This window comes from Rhea pennata, chromosome 8, assembly GCF_028389875.1.
Source record: "Rhea pennata isolate bPtePen1 chromosome 8, bPtePen1.pri, whole genome shotgun sequence".
Taxonomy (NCBI): Eukaryota; Metazoa; Chordata; class Aves; order Rheiformes; family Rheidae; genus Rhea; species Rhea pennata.
Window position 1 is genome coordinate 28,650,989 of NC_084670.1, and position 18,121 is coordinate 28,669,109.

The 18,121-nt window shown below is 40.4% G+C and overlaps 1 protein-coding gene across 10 annotated transcripts in view; it reads right to left on the bottom strand.

The window, feature by feature from the left end:
- Positions 1–88: 88 nt before the first annotated feature.
- Positions 89–18,121, bottom strand: part of PRRC2C (proline rich coiled-coil 2C) — a 78,339-nt gene continuing 60,306 nt past the window's right edge. For 7 of the 10 annotated variants that reach the window (XM_062582184.1, XM_062582191.1, XM_062582190.1 and 4 more), the window contains 10 exons: positions 17,782–17,995; positions 16,626–16,829; positions 15,575–15,687; positions 14,841–14,977; positions 12,247–12,481; positions 11,683–11,805; positions 10,073–10,291; positions 8,195–8,298; positions 5,379–5,505; positions 89–1,979 (listed from right to left, as the gene is read on the bottom strand). In XM_062582184.1, coding sequence (XP_062438168.1) covers positions 1,719–1,979; positions 5,379–5,505; positions 8,195–8,298; positions 10,073–10,291; positions 11,683–11,805; positions 12,247–12,481; positions 14,841–14,977; positions 15,575–15,687; positions 16,626–16,829; positions 17,782–17,995 — 1,737 coding nt within the window. In that variant the 3' untranslated portion in view covers positions 89–1,718. Of the gene's footprint in view, positions 1,980–4,154; positions 4,392–5,378; positions 5,506–8,194; positions 8,299–10,072; positions 10,292–11,682; positions 11,806–12,246; positions 12,482–14,840; positions 14,978–15,574; positions 15,688–16,625; positions 16,830–17,781; positions 17,996–18,121 lie in introns of all 10 variants that reach the window. The other 3 variants (XM_062582188.1, XM_062582183.1, XM_062582192.1) reach the window with 2 other exon arrangements.

Here is an 18,121-nt window from a genome sequence, read left to right on the forward strand (position 1 = left end):
TAATACATGCTTTTCATTTGGCGCGTGATATTCAGGTGATCTGCTTGCATCCTGTAGCACGTAGCTAATCATGAGATTACCAGGATACTTTATTTAGAGAATACTTTATTAGTTTCTGTAATCAAACCCATGTAAATAAGACCTTACATATTTAATACAGTGCGTTACCCCTGTACAAATGGAAAAAAAAATTAAGTTTAACATTTCTAGACCAATATGGCTGTTAATTTCTGTACAATGCCAACTCACACTACAAGTGGGATACTTTTTTCCAAAGTTGACATCACAGCTAGTTTCCAAAAATTCAAATTATATATATATTTATATAAAAAGATAACCAACAGCGATTCACTAGGCATCAATAGCAGCAACAGCCTTTCCAGCTTCTGCAGTCATTTGAACAAAATTATACACATTAGACTTTCAACTCACTCTTCCTTCCAAAAATGTAAAAAAAAAAAAAAAAAAAAAAAAAAAAAAAAAAAATCTCAGAAAAAACAGCAAATTCTGCTACTGATGTGGTACCTGGTGCTTTTTATTAGCTTTTCAATCATTGTCTGGAAAAAAAAACCTCTAGAATAACATTATTAAAAACAGCTCCAGTATAGCACAGTCACTACTACATATCATAAGCAGGTACAGGATATCTTACATTCACAGAAGTATCATACAGTACTGTCCTACAGCTATAATACTAGAGGATACAATTAAAAAGGCATTATTTGACTTGATTCTACTTTCCAGCACACTGTGGGCCAGGAGGTGGTGCGACGCAGCTCTGATATAAAGAATGCATCTTTTAGATAAAATTCTCTTTAATCTGATAAGGTTTCTTTTATTCTAGTGGCACAGTTCTAAGTGCTCATTGCTCTATACAGACATAAGCTGGAAACCGTTTAAAGATCACTCGCTTCATATAAAGATAGCTGGACAGAGGTGAACAGAACAAATTTGACTATCGATGCGTTTAACCTTTCAACTCCAGAGGTGAACAACTGAGGGGGGGGAGTGGATGTAAAAAACACAGGTGGCCAAATAGCATTTTCATATTGTGATCTAAATACAGTATATTATCATCCAAGAAGCAGCAGCCAGCAAGCACTGCCTTCAGAGGGAAATTCAACAACATCAAGGTTACTGTGTTATATTACGTTGGATGTCATGTGGGAGAGGCAATTTTGCCAACTATATGAATTCCCCTGTTTATTACATGACAGCAGCTTCTTCAGTCACTAAAAACACACATTACCTGGCCCAGCTCTGTCTTCAGATCTGCATATTCTCATACACATGGGTTTATAAAAAGATAAATAGCAGCTGAAGACCATAGCCTGAATAAAGAGAATTCATCTTGTCAGCCAGGAATATGCCTCCCCAGCCACCTTCTTCCCCGCTGTGCCATTTCTCAGTTTTCAATTTGGGTAGCATACAGGTGTGTAAGCCAATGCATGCGTACACACTTGTGCACACACTACCAAAAGCAGCTGTCATGCTGTTAGAGAAAATACAAGTCCAAAGAGCCTAGAGAAGCTCAGCTGGATACGCAACAGTTTACATCAGTTTACACCCGTAACTGCTGACAGCCTCCCCGCCCCTGTACGCTGTTTTGAGCCCTGCAGGAAGAGCAGACTCTTGTCTTACCCTTTGGGCTACAGGTTCATGCTGCTGTTATCTCACCCGCCCTCCCCTCTTCCCCCACCTCCGAGGAAACACAGCCTCTAAGATTTTGTTTCTTCGGTTTTGATTGCCTGAGGTTTGATTGGTCCAGTTCTAACGGGTTTTGTTGCTGCAGCAGGTGCAGGGGCAGGTTTTTCCTCAGTTTTGTCCTGGCAGACTCCCGAGGAGTCAGCAATCGCCTCGGAGGGTTTGCTCCCGTTCTCATCCACTTTCTGCGCTTTGCCGCCTATCGGTTTGCTCTGCTGCTGCTGCTCAGAAAAGAATCTCTGGGTGGACTGGAGTACCTCTGCTCTCTGCTTTGCCTTAAGAAAGGGAGAAAATATATTTACTGAAGAGAGGGCACAGGAATAAAAGTGACTTCACAAGAGTAATTCCTAAACAAAAGGGGAAGGGCTGACTGCAGCGACCAGACTCTCTTAGAAAAGCAGTGTTTCCAGTTGCTTCTCAGATGTTACCACATCTGGGCACTTGGCTCAAAAGCAGTAGTTTACATCACGCCTAGGCTTCCCTCGCTCTTTATAATCTTCGCTTCAGAAGAGGATTAAGGATAGTTTCAAGCTGCACATAATATCTTTTTAATGCCTTGTGCATCTGCAAACTCTTCATACGGAATTTCAAAATATGAACCCTGCTCACAGTAGGTTCAAACCGAGTCCACATAAGGATGAGATGCAAGCAGGCTGTGCTGAGCCCTGACCCTACCCCAGCTGTGCTGACACTGCCAGCCTGAGGGCTGTGCTACAGCATGGCTGCACTTCTGCTGCCATGGGTTTTGCACTGCTTGATCACAGGGGGTTGCATGAGAACAGCAAAACCTGGTCAAAGCACTCAAGCTGCTCCCTGTTGCTCCGGTCACAGGTTTCAGTCTGCAATGTCAATGCAACTGAACCTGATTCAAGGTTGCGCTATGTAGCTGAAGCTTTATCTGCTCCCCATTCAAAGCAGAATGTGCTTCCTACTCCAGGAAGCACAAACTACTGCCTGACTTGCTTCAAAGCCCTCTTCTGCATCCTGCTAGTAACCTTGACTTGCACCTGTGAGATTCAGTCCTTGTGGTAACATGTTTATATTATTATTATTTTTCAGACCTTTCCTTTGTCAGCAAAGTGCTGTGCAGACCAGGCACTCCAGACCAAGCACCTGGCTTTCCTGCTCAGATTCAGGCCAAATAGTAAGTGTTGCTTTAAAAGTCCGATCTTCTGGAATAGGCACTATCAGGTCCAATGCTAGCAAATGCCTTTTTTTTTTTTTTTTTTTTTAGTTAAAAAGGATGTTATGCATACAAACGAAACCTCCATGTACCCCTCTGTAAATATTTTATCATTTTTACAAAAAATGGGGAGAAAAACAGCAGAAGTTTGGCACAAAAGCTCTTGGCTTCAATACTGTATAATAACTCCAAGTAATTCAACCAGCAACAGTAAATCCCTCCTCCTCTTAAACTCCGATGTGCAGGACTGCAAAAACAGTCTGAGTTTACCGTAGTCACACGGACACCTGAAATCCTTTGTGTGGATGTCATACAACCCCTGAGGTTAAGGCTAAAAAGCTGGATGATTTGATTACAAGTAACAAGCATGACAGAATAACTTACATTCTTTGAAACAACATTTGCAGGGAGATTCAGAAAACCAGGGCTGCGTGTTTCCATCTACTGTGACTGATAATACAGATTCAGGATGACACTATGCACCACCTGCTAGGGGCTACAGCTAGCATAAACTGGTGGTAGAAAACTAAATGGACCACTTGTTTAGAATTTAAGGGGGTAACCAATTCCTGTTGTTACCATACGTGCTTATCTTACTTTTACATCACAACACATGCTTTATGGCAAAAGCCAATAGATGAAGGAGCTCCTTAGTACAGTCTTATCCATACAAGCAGCTTATCCTGCAGAAAACCAGCAGATGAGCTGCACGATGTGTCCCCACACAGACTCCCCATACTACAGTCGCTACCTTGGTAAGAAGAACTTGCCTCATCCTGAAAGGTCCCAAAGTGCTTTAACAAGTTACAGGACTGACATTGACTACTGAAACGCAGCTACCTCTTCTGTGGAATATACCATGCTACAGCAATCTAACAGAGTACCACCACAGACTCTTCACACTATTGGGAAGTGAATTGTCAGAGTGAGAGAGAAGAGAGGCTGGCTCAAACGCGTGGGTTCGTACTGCTGCTTAGAGTTTGGGGAAGGCGGTGTGAACTGACAGCTAACACTCAGGTTCACATGCTTCATCTCGCAGAAGATTCAGGCTCTTGAAACCTAGTTGTCAAGACTGCCTTCAACAGCAGTGACTGCTTCACAAACACCGACCGTAAGATCATTTAAAAGAAGCTCCCTATCAGTTTTTGGGTCCAGCTACAGGTTTTGGGTGCAGAGGCATTTTAAGACATGATTCATAAACACATTCTTGCCCTACAATCTGTCGAGACTGAACTGGTGTTAACAGCACAGCTGTTCAAATACTAACCTTCACGTCTTGTTCAGCCTTCATCACAGCCTGGGCCTGATTGCCTCTGACTCCAGATACTGATCCACAAGGACCCCTGGCCACATGCAGTAAACGAGGGTGGCTCATAAGGCCTGTGGTCATCTGAGGCAGCATATGACTATGCAGTACTATTGGCAGCCTCTGAACAGGCGCTGGGAAGGTGTTAGTATATGGGGCTCTTACCAATGAAAGGATCAGGTTAGGCTGAGAGAGGATCTAAGTGGGGGAAAAACAACAAGAAGAGACATTTAGCAATAAGGAAACCGCCAACTAGATTACTTGTTGGCATTATCTTAAAGTGGGGTGAAATGGCCTGCTCTGCTATCAAACTGATGTCAAGAAAATAGTCTTATGTTTTGGGAAAGGCCATGCTTGAACTCCAGGAGAAAAAGAAAACAGCCTTCTAGTGCTGCTGTGCCTATAAGCAGTACTGAAAACTTAAAAATAGCAAGTGATAAGGAAACAGACCCATGCAACGTAGTGGAGGAGTCACTAATGTTAGGTAGGTTAGATTAGGTAGCTTCTGCTAGTTGCAGTCAAAAAAGAAGAAACAAATCATAGTCCTGCAGTCACTCTAAATCTTAAATCCCACATTTTTTATATAGAGGCTATATTTCCATAACAGCCTCACCACAGTCACTTATAATAGGAAAGCACCACCCTGAAATGCTAGCAGCATGTCAAATCCTTTGCAATCAGCCCCGGAGCAGCAGGTTGGGCTGCATGACCTTCAGAGATCTCTTCCAAGCTAAACTACTGCATCTCAGGCAAATGACTACAAATCTGCTTCATGTTTAAACACTTAAAATATGCACTGGGACCCTTGTGAGATACTAAGCTTCTCCTCCTCCTCAAACAAATGACTTATTTATGCAGGAATGAGGTGTGTTACAGCTATGTGGGGAAAGCAGCAGAACCATCTGTTCTACATCACTCCAACTAATGTTAAATTATTCACTCTGGTGCACAGAACTGTCAAAATTAAACACCACAAAGTATGTGCTACTAGTTAACTGGACAAGAGCTTCCCCCCCCTTTTTTTTGGGGGGGGGGGGGGGGCCTTACTCTTGAAATCAGTGGTCTTATACACACCATTCTCTTTAAGGATTGCACTTTTTTAGTCTTCTCATAATCAAATACGCAGAACCACAGGTTCTGCAAAGTCACCCAGGTTATAAAGAAAAAGATTTGTTTGTAGCCTACCTGGGGGGCAAACTGTGCAGGAAACGGCTGTGTCATTCTCACTGCAGCAGCTGCTGATTGAAACTGCTTCTGGTAGACAATGCTGTTCATTTTATTGGACTGATTGTTAGGACTTGTAGAACTGGCCCTAAAGAAAGAAAAACTCCATCAGTTAGAACCAACACACTGCTTGCATTCAAGGAATGCTTCTGCCTTTAGTTACAACTTAACTGCAAATTCAACATTGAGCTAAAAAAAAAAAAAAAAAAAAAAAAAAAAAAAAAAAAAAAAAACCCCAAAACTCTTTACAGAGAAACCAACATCAGATATTCTTCTGAATCTATTGTTGGCATCAAAGGCAAACCAACCTGGAACTTAGTAATACAAAGAAAAAAGAATACCAGAAATTTATGATATGGAGAGATTAGAGGGTAAATCCTGCATAAAAAAGGTTTTCCTAAAAAGCATTCATAACACAAACACTGATCTTAAGCGTGTTCCCCCTCCCACCCCTGCCATTTGCTGTTAGGTCCTACTCCTTTACACGGCCTGCAGCATTGTGTCAAGCTCTGAGCTTGTCATGGCAGGAACACGTGGCAGAAGCTGCAATGTGCAGCTGCTTCCAAGGCCCTGTTTTCAGGTGTTCCAAAATACATTTGAGCATCTTCCCAGAATTCACAAAAAACTACCCCCCCTATTTTACTTAGCTAAGAATACGTTTCTCCATTGTAAGTTTTGAGATGTGTTGAATCACTATGAAATAAATGAAGTCTGAAAGATGATTTGCGGGGAGGGCATAAGACAGCCCTCACATAAAAAGGAAACTAAACAGTTTTCTCCTTTGAGAACATTTGATTTGCCTTAGTTCCTACACACTGAGTGCGTGTAATACACTTTTACTCAGCATAAAACTGCAGAAATGGCAAACAACTGAACTAAGTTTAGTTATGCAAGCTACTGCTATTTTAATGCACATCCCTGGAAAGCTCAGCAAAGCTAGAGATGCACACACTTGACTCTCCCTTCCTTCTGGAAGTTTTGCCTGCATCAAGATTTCCAAAGGCTTCCCTGCATTTTCTGCCTGTTTCAGACCTGCAGAACATGCCGTAGAAAATGATGCAATTTTACAAAGACACAGGCAGTAAATGAATGCTATAAACAACTTAATGTAAAGCAATTTCTTACAGAAAAAAACCCCAAAGCCATAGTAGGCATTTATATCTCCCTCCTCGTCCAAGGCTAGAAAGGCTAATTCTGGAAACAAGCAAATTTAACAGCTATACTAATTTAAGATGTAGTGAAATGAAGTAATCTAAGCTGCAAAGTCAAGTCTTAAGGACAGAGACCATGCAAGAATTCCAGTAATAAAAGAAAGCAGCTCATTTCCACCTGCTAAACTTAAGCTATTAAAGGTATGAAATTTATGCAAGTTTGGCTCAATACCTCTACAAGCCATTTCATGCAAAGTATTCTGGGATGTCTTGAGAAAGGACTTTATTTTTTTTTTTTACCCTCCAAATAATTTAATATTAAAGCACACTAGGACTTGCTAGCCCTCTATCAGAGCTACAGCAAAGGTTTCAGCCTTAGATTTATTCACTGACCTAGGCTTCCGGACTAGTAGTATTAAGCAGTGAAAAAAATGTCAGGAACCAAAATAAATGGATTTCCAATACACAGACCATATCCATATGAAGATGTAAACCAATTTGTAAAGGAGACTGAAGTTGCCCACACCAGAGCACTGAGGTTAATAGCAAAGCAAAACAGTGCATGCAGAAAAGTTATTATAATAAAAGTTCTGGAAAATGCATAGCGTTTTCTAGGCATTTTCTGACCAACAATGGGTCTGAGCTGTAACTGCAGCCCTTAAAAGCAGTGAAAATTGCCAGGCTTTCTAGGTCTAATTCCATACTTGCCACTTTAAGGTCTGCAAAGATTGATGCCTCTGCTTCTGAGAACACTTGCTGCTTCTTTCAGGTGCACTCTGACTAAATTAGAAAGCATACCTACTGGCACCTTCATCTCCCGGATGCCAAAAGAACCCGAAGTCTTATTATTAAAGCCTGCTTTTTCATTTAAGTTTTGTATGACATACAGCAAGTCCTTTCCTCCTGCTACTGTTGAAGTCTGTTCTGATGAATCCTATTTAGTTTAACATTTCTTCAACACAAGTCATTCATTCAGCAGCAAAAAAACCCTGGAGAATCCTAACTTTTCAGGCCCTTCTAACACGCACTGACAGTTAACAACTCCCAGTTTTAAATTTCCTTCAGTCCACTATTTAACCCACAAGCACTCCAGTGGGTGCATCATGAAATATACTATGCTTACCAGCAACATCTGCTTACTAATTAACCAAGTAAACCTGCAAACAACTTACTAATTTCACTTTTGAGAAGCTTGTACATCATGCACTGAATATTAGTTCCCTGGAGTTGTTGCCACAATTACTGCTCTGATGTGTAAAGCTCTGAGTACTGATAGTTAAGATTACCTTCATGGAAAAGAAACAGTCTACAGTTTCAACCCTAAGCACGTATTTCCCACCACTTCTGTGTTTTCCTGGTACAATCCCAGATCATTTTTAGGAGAATTGTTCAATTCCACTTAATTCAAAGACTACCATTTTATTTCAAAGCTATATGCTTTTGGCTGAGCGTAGCAGAACCTGTGACCTACTGGAACACTGCTTGTGAGCTAAGATTAAGCTTAAGGTATTTACATTAATTGCTCTTCACCTCATACCTTTCAGAATAATTTGCCGATCACGTCTGATTAGTTACAACATCTTCAAGATCTGACTTCAAGGAATTTTGAGCTTAAAAGACTCTTACCGGAAGGGACTGGAAGTTGGAGTAGTACTTCTACCAGTAACTGGTGGTGTTCCAGGTTTAACATCAATGCCACTTCCAAAGGCCTTCAGGTCCATTTCTGATATCTGAAAAAGCCAGTAATTGGCACATTATTTCTATCAGAGTGAAGAAAAGTTACATTTACTAGGTAACCTGTACTGTTAGGTTACCTCAGATTTTTCTCAATGAATAAGGGTCACTTAAAGCAAGCAGATGTGAAAGCTAGATTGCAAACAGCTACTTATAATGATGACAACCCAGCAGCATGCACAGTTGCATATAAATTTCCTACACTGGCACTTACTTCCAGTTATAGTACTGTTTAGTACTGGATTTCTAACTTGAATCCTCTTTTATTATTCAGGAAGATCATGACTCATTCCAAGTTTCTGGCCCTAAAAACAGTGTTTTAAGGTAGCACTTCCAATTAGATAGCTTTAATTAAACAAAAGTGCACAGCAAAAATAGAGCTGTCACTCAGTCTCCAGGCTCTAAATGGAGCAGTGAATCTTTCACATTCTCTTTCAAGCACAGTCAACAGTTCAATTTACAGTTGACAAAAACACATGGAACGGTATAAATTAGGTCACTTAGATAATATCTTTCCATATGCATCCATGAAGCATAAGAGCAACAATAAATCAGTTAAAAGCAAGTTGCTGTTTTAAGTTGACTATCCTTAGCAGAAACTTGATGGAAACCTTAAACACAGGGAAGCAAAACCACCCTCCAGGGAAAACCCCACCATCAGGACCCCTCTTCCTGATTTCTTTTTGAGGTGACTGATCAAAAAGACCATTTGCCAATCACAATGGTAGCAAGAAACATGCTGCTGATTGGAAGATGGGCTTATAAAAGTTAAGGGTGAGAACTTTTTAGCTAGATCTTTCTAAACTAGCAGACTACATGGGGATCACTGCACACTTTGGTAAGTGACAGGATGAAATTGTAGCTAAGTCTGTCTCCACTAAGCTTACCAATAAGCTTCAATCTAGAATTTTGGTCGCCGTTACTGTTCAACACATCAAGTTAGCTCTCTAGAGATTTTTAGTACACCTGTAAGCCATCGGGAGAGTAGAGCCATTTTATGTCCAAGAACACCCTCAAATCTAGGCTACAAGTTGTAAGGACTTCAGATGCAACTTCCTGAGCTAGATTACTCCCTGCTCCAGGAAAAGACCTTGCCATGCCTGACAGAAAGCTTAATTGTGTTCATGACTAGTATTACTGGCATTGCTTTTCTGAATGTATGCTGCAGATACACCATGCTGAACATTATTCTAAAATATCAAGTTCCCATAAATCTGTGATTCCATTTAAGGTATGAGACCTTGCATTTGGAAGTCAGCTTCACACATCCCTTCACTGGCAATTACCACAGCAGCTCTATATAGTAAAGCAGAGGATTCCTTCACAGTTACTCTGACATCAGAGCAGAAACACAGACAGTGACAAACATGTACACAACCAGAATCAGAAACCCACTCTGATAGTCTAACGTTGTTTGTCTGTTGCTCTACCAATGGCTCCTGTACTATTTTCTGCATGGCTGCCTATGTGAAATAGCCTACTAACTCTGTTCTGCCTAGTCATTATGAGACTAAATATGTCCCACAGTGCAAAGGAACTAGTAGCAAGTTACCCATAAACTAAACTCAGCTAGACCTTCACTAAGTGAACAAACCTAGTCACTCAGGGACTAGTCTTCAATGGCTCTTCTACCTTCCCCTCTGACATTAAAAGGGACGAGACAGGCTTTTAGATGCAGGAGTCAGCAAGGCTTGCTGTACTGCCGCTATAAAACAATGTAAAGCCAATGCCTCATGTGAATTTTTGTGCTACAGAGTTATGCATAGTTACCTTCCCAGTTGCAGCAATCATGCTGTGCTGAGTTCCTGCTGGGATTAATCCTCTGAAAGGCTGGGTTACTTGTGCAGGTCTGCTTAGATTTTGAGCCTGTGCTTGCGGCGCTGTGTGCTGTAGTGGTGGTTGTAAAGACTGGGGCAGGGCAATAAGTGGCTGGGCTGTGGATCCAAAGTTGGGCAAAGAAAGCTGTGATCCAGGTAAAGGTACAGTCACCTGGAAAAGAAAAAAGAGTACAGACTCACCAGCAACATATACACAAGAGTGATTATTTAACTTTCTCTACTAGCTCTATGATAACAGCTATATTCAGGGTAAACAGCTTAATGAGTTCATACATTTGCCCACAGAAATGCAAGCAAATGATAACTGAATTCACTGTTCAATTAATCAGTATAATCAGTTCTAATAGCATTTGGTCTTTGCTTTTCAAAAACAAAGTAGCCTACTAGCTAACCTCTACATCATCCAACATGACTTTAAGTTGGAAGAAATAAATTGAATTCAGTTCAGGAAATAAAAATAGAGTAAGATAGCCTTAAAAAAAAATTGTGGTCATCATAACGGTACTGTTTGGGATGAAAACTAGATTCTACTTTCTAGGAGAGCCAACAGCCAGCATTTCTAGGCTTAAACAGAACTGGTGGGCTGTTCTTTGTTTGCACTAACAGGGAATGCTATGCGCTGAAAACACTGCAGAATGGCTGTGATAAGGGGTGAAAATACCATAGCAGTGGCCCGATCTGCAAGAGCTCCTGCATTTCCCAGTCTGAACATCAATCCAAAAATCCACAGAATTACATTCTGAGGGTGACTAGATGATGTGATATTCTCTAGATATGAAAGACCAAACTAAACCAAGGCTCTGCTCTTAAGCATAGAATGATAGAGACAGCCAAGCTTCAACACATTAAACTAGCCCTTCTACAGGGGCCTGAAAAGTTTATGCTTGATTTTCAACATGAAATTCAGTCTTTACTCTTTTCCAGATTCCTGTCTTGATCACTTTTCATGTCTATGAAGTAGTCTATTACAATAAAATAGCCTGTTTTAAACATTTAACAATCTATTTAAACAAACAAAAAATCCAACCAACCAAAAACACCCATGAAATTTGAACCAGAAGATGGAAACCACTACAAAGCACGTTGCAAACATGCTAGAATGCTTGCACATAGCAAACTGGGTTCTTTTTGATCTCACAGACACATATGGAAGCTCTGAGGTTTTACCTCAACAGGACTTGATGTTTACTACTAGGCTGCATTAAGCATCTGGAGTTTGCCTGGCTCCCTCCCCACTACCCCACTGCTCCCATAAAAGCAGTGTATGCCTGAACCAATTAGCAACACTACTGTGTTGACTAAATCTTTACCTATCACTAGAAAGTGAATTATTTCAGAAAAGTTTGCCAGACAGCAATTGACATGAACTTGTAGACAATTTTTCAGTAACTTAGTTTTTCAGTGCTGCTACAGTAGCTTTCTTTGCAATCAATTCTTGCATTTTACAAGAATTAAATATTGTCCCATCTCCCTAGAGCAAACTATAAAAAACATCAACAACAATAACATGCTTTTAAGAAGAATACAATTTAGGAAATTTACCATGCCATAGTTTACCTGCTGGAGAGCACTGGGAGACTGTGCAGTGTTGTAGAAATTGCTCTGGCCAGGCTGCTGAACTTGCCCAGAATACAGATTTGAAGCCTGGGTAAGTGTAGCTCTGGCCTAGAGAAAGACACCATTATATTAATAACAACAACAGTTCTGAGACAGCATGGCACATTATTTCAATCAGTACAGTTTAAAAAAAAAGTAGCACAGAAAGCTGAAAACTTGGAAGTTTCCGCTCTCAAAGGAACATCCTACCACTAGCAAGTATTACTTAAGGTAACAGAAATCAAACTAGTGATAAATGCACAAGATTCCTGTAAAATAGCTGGGGGAACAATCCTCAATCCAGAGATTACCTTAACGCACCTGTATGAAATTAAAAAAAAATATTGTCTCAAGTATCTAAAGTTCCCTGCCACCTAGACTATCATGTAATATTCAAGCGAGGGGCTTATCTTAAGCTAAGCAATACTTTATTACTTACAAATATTACTTTTTAATGTATTATCTGTATCAAATCATTGCAGAAGTCTTGCAATTCAGAACATTTCCTACCTGCAGAATGTGTGTATCAATAAGCTGAGAGCCTCCCAGTCCTGAAGCTTGACTAAGTTGATGTTCATATAAGATAGGAATAGGTTGTGTATTTGAAGTCTGTTGAAATGCCAGGCTTGACTGTGCCTTAGCAAGCTCCTGGTGTTGCACAGCTGGGAAGTTGTGTAAGGCTGTACCAGACAGAACTACTGGCGATGGCTGAGACAAACCACTTTGCATAAAAGCTTGCTGGGATCTGCAAGAGATTGATGCATGCGTATAAAAATGCAGAGTCCAACAATGAGCCACAAAAAATTACAAACACAGGTTATGCTCTTTAAAGAGAGCTAGAACTCTAGCCTCTATTGGCCAGATTTTCATCTGAAAAGATGAGATTCTCCCACTTACTCTGCACAGAACAAAAGAACAAGTGCTACTAAAAGTCTATGAGAAGAATGACCAAGCTTTTTGTTTAAATAATGAAGTACACCAAGTTATTTAGATGTGCATGTTAAAATAATTTTTGCACAGTTCTAACTGAATTAATATAACACAGGGAGGCTTCTAGTTAGTTTCTACACTACCAGGTAGGACAGCGTGGAAATACTACGTGGCTGTAGTCCCACTTAATCATGGGGTAAACAGCTGTGCTCTATTAACTTCAAAGATTTCCATATTCTGACCTGATTCCATATTCTGACCTGATTCATTTAGCATGGCTAAATCACTGGATGCTAAAGTTCGTAGTTTTAAAATTCATGTCCTGACTCCAAAATCAGACCACTGATAGATGCCAAAGCCTCCAGTTTTAGCTAGATATCTGACTGCTATACAAGCAGCATAGAGAAGTTGCAGTTTGTTAAAAAAAAAAAAACAAAAAAAAAAACAAAAAAAACCCCAAAAATAAAAACCAGTACAAAGTACTACGAAAAAAGATGTTTTGGTCCACCAGAAAATATTTATCCAAACATTTACATTAAGAGTCAGTTAAATGGCCACCTTCTGATTGAAGAATCAAAGCAGTTTTAAAAAATATCTGAGTTGAAGAGCTTTGAGAGAGCAGAGCAGAGCAGAGCATTATTCATGTAAACACATTTTTCATCCAATACTTGGCTGACGTGTACAAGCATAACTCTGGCTCTGTTAATCTGTGATGCATAGAGGCCATGTGCTTGTCTGACAAAATATTTGGTATAACTCCATTCTGTACCTTCTTAAATTGCCTTCCTAAAAGGTAGAACTCTGGACTTAACCTTTAATTAAATCCTTAAATTTAAAACAGCTAATCCTGTACATTCTGGAAAAGTTACACTACAATTTATCTTTAATGTAGAAAACAATATTTTCACAGGTTTTTAAAAAAATTAATTTAAACCAATAACCTCTACATCTCAAGGCTTATTCCTGCTCTGCATCTTTTAAGATGATGAAAAGGTATTCATACTCTTATTAAATAGAACAACCTAAATAATACTGGGTTTGCTCATTATCAGATCAGCCAGAAGCACTTTTTTAATCTGGACCACATGCCAGAGTGATTGCATATTGCAACAGAATTTGTCAGCTATGGAACAAGAAGCAATGTATGCTCCAATATAAAGTCAGCCAAGCACAAAGTTAACCCATTCAAACATTTCTAAACAGTTGATCAGCCAAATTACTGTAGCACCAGTAAAAAACATTACGGCTACATAATGTGCATGGATCTGGTGAACTGTAAAGCTGGATATGCAGAACACTCCACTTCACCTCAAGAAACTTATCCACCCAATACAAGAGGCACTTCGCGTGCTCAGGACAGGGGGGAACTGACTTCAGTTGGCTAAGAGATTCAGGAAACTCATACAGCCAATTAAATCCTCTCCGCTAAGTCTCTGCTTACGCAGCTTCAGCGCTCTACACTGCAACAGCAAGTTTTCCTACAGTACATGCAAGAGCCTGTAGTTACATTCGCAAAGAAACTTGCACATCCCAGTGAAACCAGCACAAATTGTTTGTCAGCACTGGTACTGCTGTGAATGAATTTTAGTAGGAACTGTAAGGAAGCACTGGAAAGACTTACAATGGCAACCTCTCTGGCTATCAGTGGAATTTGAGAGAGAATGCTCTTGCTGTTATCTTTTCTAGCAAACAAAAAGCACTTATTTTAAACGTGCCAGGCTATCCCCTATTCATCTGAAACAGTTTCTACCACCACATCTTACCTAGCCATTCAAGCTAGGATTTTAAAAGTGTTTGGAGACCACTGTTGGCTTGAGTAGAAAATAATGAACACAAAATACTGAACTATGGGGAGACAGACAGCTCCCTCAGCTTTTTTTCTTTCAGCTTTTGAAGGCCGGGTTCCTGAAGATACAAATATTGTGTTTACCTACCCTCAACAACTTTTGGGGCTGTAATTTCACAACTACAGCTGCATGTACAGGCTAGCCAGACATTCAGCATACACAAACATCTCAGCAGACCCTTTTGAAATATGCACATAGATGAGAGAAAGATCTCAGGAAAGATAGGAAGATGAGGTTGTTATTGAATAAAAAACACAGGTCTGTAAGGAAGCAGCTTCTGTAAATTCTGCCATCCAAAAAGCAAACAAATCCATACATGCTACTTACCTATATGGTTGTAAGGAGGAGTTGAATAACTCTTGGGCTTGTGAAACAGCTGGTGCTGCTCCTAAACTCAGCTGAGCTTGATGCTGTCCTTGCAGAGGTGCATAGATGGGGATGGGGATCTGCTGAACTGAGGCAGGCTGTATAAAGAAGAAAACATTAACTATCCAAGGACTAAGATCAAAAGCCACAGCTATTCAAATTTGTTAAAGAAAAAGTTACAGGCACCAAGCGTGCACCAGGTTTTGTTGTACACGTAACATAAAAAGAACATAAACAAGATCAAATCCCAAGGCTATGTGGATGCTGATACTGCTCCTGTTCAGAAAGTTGCTTACTAGTTGTGTATTTTTACACTTCCTCTGCAATTAGACCTGGATTAACTGTTTAGATTTGTGTACAAAACAACTGCACAAGATTGCATACAACTTCATGTATTTGTACTAGAAAAAATGAATAAACCTTCAGTAACACAGCCATATGTATACTTTATGTGAATATGTCCTTCTACATAAAGCGTATTAGTGAGGGAAAACCTTTTCTCTTATGACAGATGATTTTGTTCATAGGAACAGTAGACAAACACTGCCTGCAGGCATCAGAATAAAATAGCAAGGATGGGTACAACTCCATTTTTGCAGATTTCTTAGCCCCATCCTCCCCTGTCCCTACTGGCCCATCAGTAGAGCTTTAAAGACAATATAATAGAAGGGAAAAAAAGAAATCTTTATAAATACCTGAGAAAGCCCTGGTTGGAAGCCTTGCTGTTGTGCCAAAGAAGGTGGTGCCAAGCGTGCATGCTGGGTGCTGAATAGATGACTTGTATCCATATAGAATGCTGGGATTTGAGCTGCAGTACCTCAGAAAGAGCAATTCAGTTAGTACCTGACTGCCAGACATCACCCTGCTAGACAGGTTTTCCTCAACAGTTAGAGATACAGTCACTTTTGGTATTCCTTGGATTGACTGCTACCACGGAATGAAACTGAACTGAAGAGCAAGGTGCCTAATCAGCCTTGGTGTCCTTTCCAATTCACTCCCAGAATCTCTCAATCTTGCATATCCATTTCCAGTCCATTCAGATCTTAAATGTTAGAGGGGATGAAGCAACAGATTCTGGCCAAAATAGACCAGATCATGCTATACTGTCATTTAATATAAACAAAATTATGGAGGTTTTCTGTAAATAAAAATGCCACAATTATAAACTATTGCATCTCTCAGAAATAAGCCAAAAACTGAAGTAATTCTTCGTCTTATAGAGGAATTTAAAGTTCTGTATCCAAAAGATAGTATAGCAAGAAATACAAACTTATTTTATTTCAGCAAACAGCTGACAGTATAGTACTATCTTCACACTTACTGAGAATCATAGAATCAGTAAGGTTGGAAGGGACCTCTGGAGATCATCTAGTCCAACATCCCCGCTCAGCAGGGTCACCCAGAGCATGGTAGACAGGGTTGCATCCACGTGGGCCTTGAAGATCTCCAGAGAAGGAGACTCCACAACCTCTCTAGGCAACCTGTTCCAGTGCTCCGTCACTCTCACAGGGAAGAAATTCCCCCTCATGCTCAGGCGGAACTTCCTGTGCTTCAATTTCTGCCCCATTGCCTCTTGTCCAACCTCACGTATTTAGAGTAAAAACGAAATAGCGAGTATCAGCTTACAAAACACTCTCCATCATTCTGCCTTTGCTGCAGATAAAACCAGAACTGCATTCAGTTCTCCAGCTTCAGAACTCTAAGGAAAACAGAGAGAAATGGCTTCATAGCCTCAAGTACTATTACCTGCTGCAGACTGAGACACGTAGACCTGGGGACTTTGCTGTTGCTGGGCAATGAGGGATGGCATGCAGCTCAGCTGGGAAAAGTGACCAGCAGAAGCAAGGCTGCTTGTCTGCAACTGTTGTGGTTTCACTTTACATATATTGGGTGGGTCTGAGGTGCTTGTAGTCTTTGTACTCAGTGAAGAGGTTGTGTACGTTCCAGCTCCTAAAAGGAAAACAGCAAGCCATGTATCATAAAGCAGCTGAAGATATTCCAAAGCTTCATCTTCTGGTGGTCAAAATTTTGGGACAGCTAATGCAAGCACATTCACCACTGGCAAAGGATACGGAATCTTATTGCAGCTGTTCCCATCACTGTAAGATGGACAGGGAAGACAACTCTAAAGTTCAGTACAGGAAGTGTTGCAACCCTAACAGTTCTGAAGTACGGACATATTAAAAAAAAAAAAAAGAATTAGATGCTTTGGTTAATTATCCAACAAATCAACACATTGCATGGTGGTTGTGCCCCTTATGGTGCAACCTGCCTATACCAAGAAAAGTCTTTGTCAAGCACTTCAGCTGGAATTTCATCACACATTCTAACGTGCCAAGGTGTGAAGATGTCATGAGATATAACATCTTTTGTTTGCTGCAAAGAACCACGTGGAAACCTGCATTGCTTGTGAGGAGCACCTGGACATTTGCTCTGGATAGTATCAACTGTTGGAAGTCCTGACTTCCAAACCTAGAGTGCAAATGAAAATAAGACCACAGCTAACTGGATAAAGTGACAGAAATTTGAAGCCATCTGCTGGAAGTGAGTAGCTGTCAGTCACCAGCTTCTCTAAAGTCAACTTGTTTTCCTTCATTCAGCCAGATGAGGTGAAATGAATGAGGTAGCCAACAGCAGAAGGCTACCTCCTCTTTCAAGTCTACACAAGCAGCATAGGCAGAGAGATGTCTTCTCAGTATCACTTTCATCTGACTGTCAAGTAAACAGCAGAGGAAGTATCTCCTTGATATGTAAGGAGATACTGTTCATATCTGACATTTTATACTTGCACAAGATGTGTTAGTTTTACATTAAACATACTTCCAAAAGGAATCTGATCTCATGAAAAATTTAACCAAAGAATATCATAATAGGAAACTAAAGCAACCTTGATATCTAGTACCTGATAGCGAAGTTGTCGGCGTAACTGAGGCCACGGGAATAGGAGGCATTGATGCACTAGAGAAAGAGTTGTAAGTACCACTGCTTGGGCCAGTGCTGCTGCTGCTACTGCTGCTGCTGTTGCCACCAGCAATGGGAGATGCTGCTGAGGTCACTGGTGAACTCTTCTCTCCCATGTTTGGTGAATTCTCCCACGCTTTGCGGGCAGACTCCATCTATTTAAAAGAAAACACATTTCCTTATCTATTAGGAAGTTTCAACTAGTCAAACAGTCTTCCTATTTTAATAGTTCTTTTTAGTTGGAAAGGCAATTCAGGCTTCATGCGAGCCTCTTTAGTCAC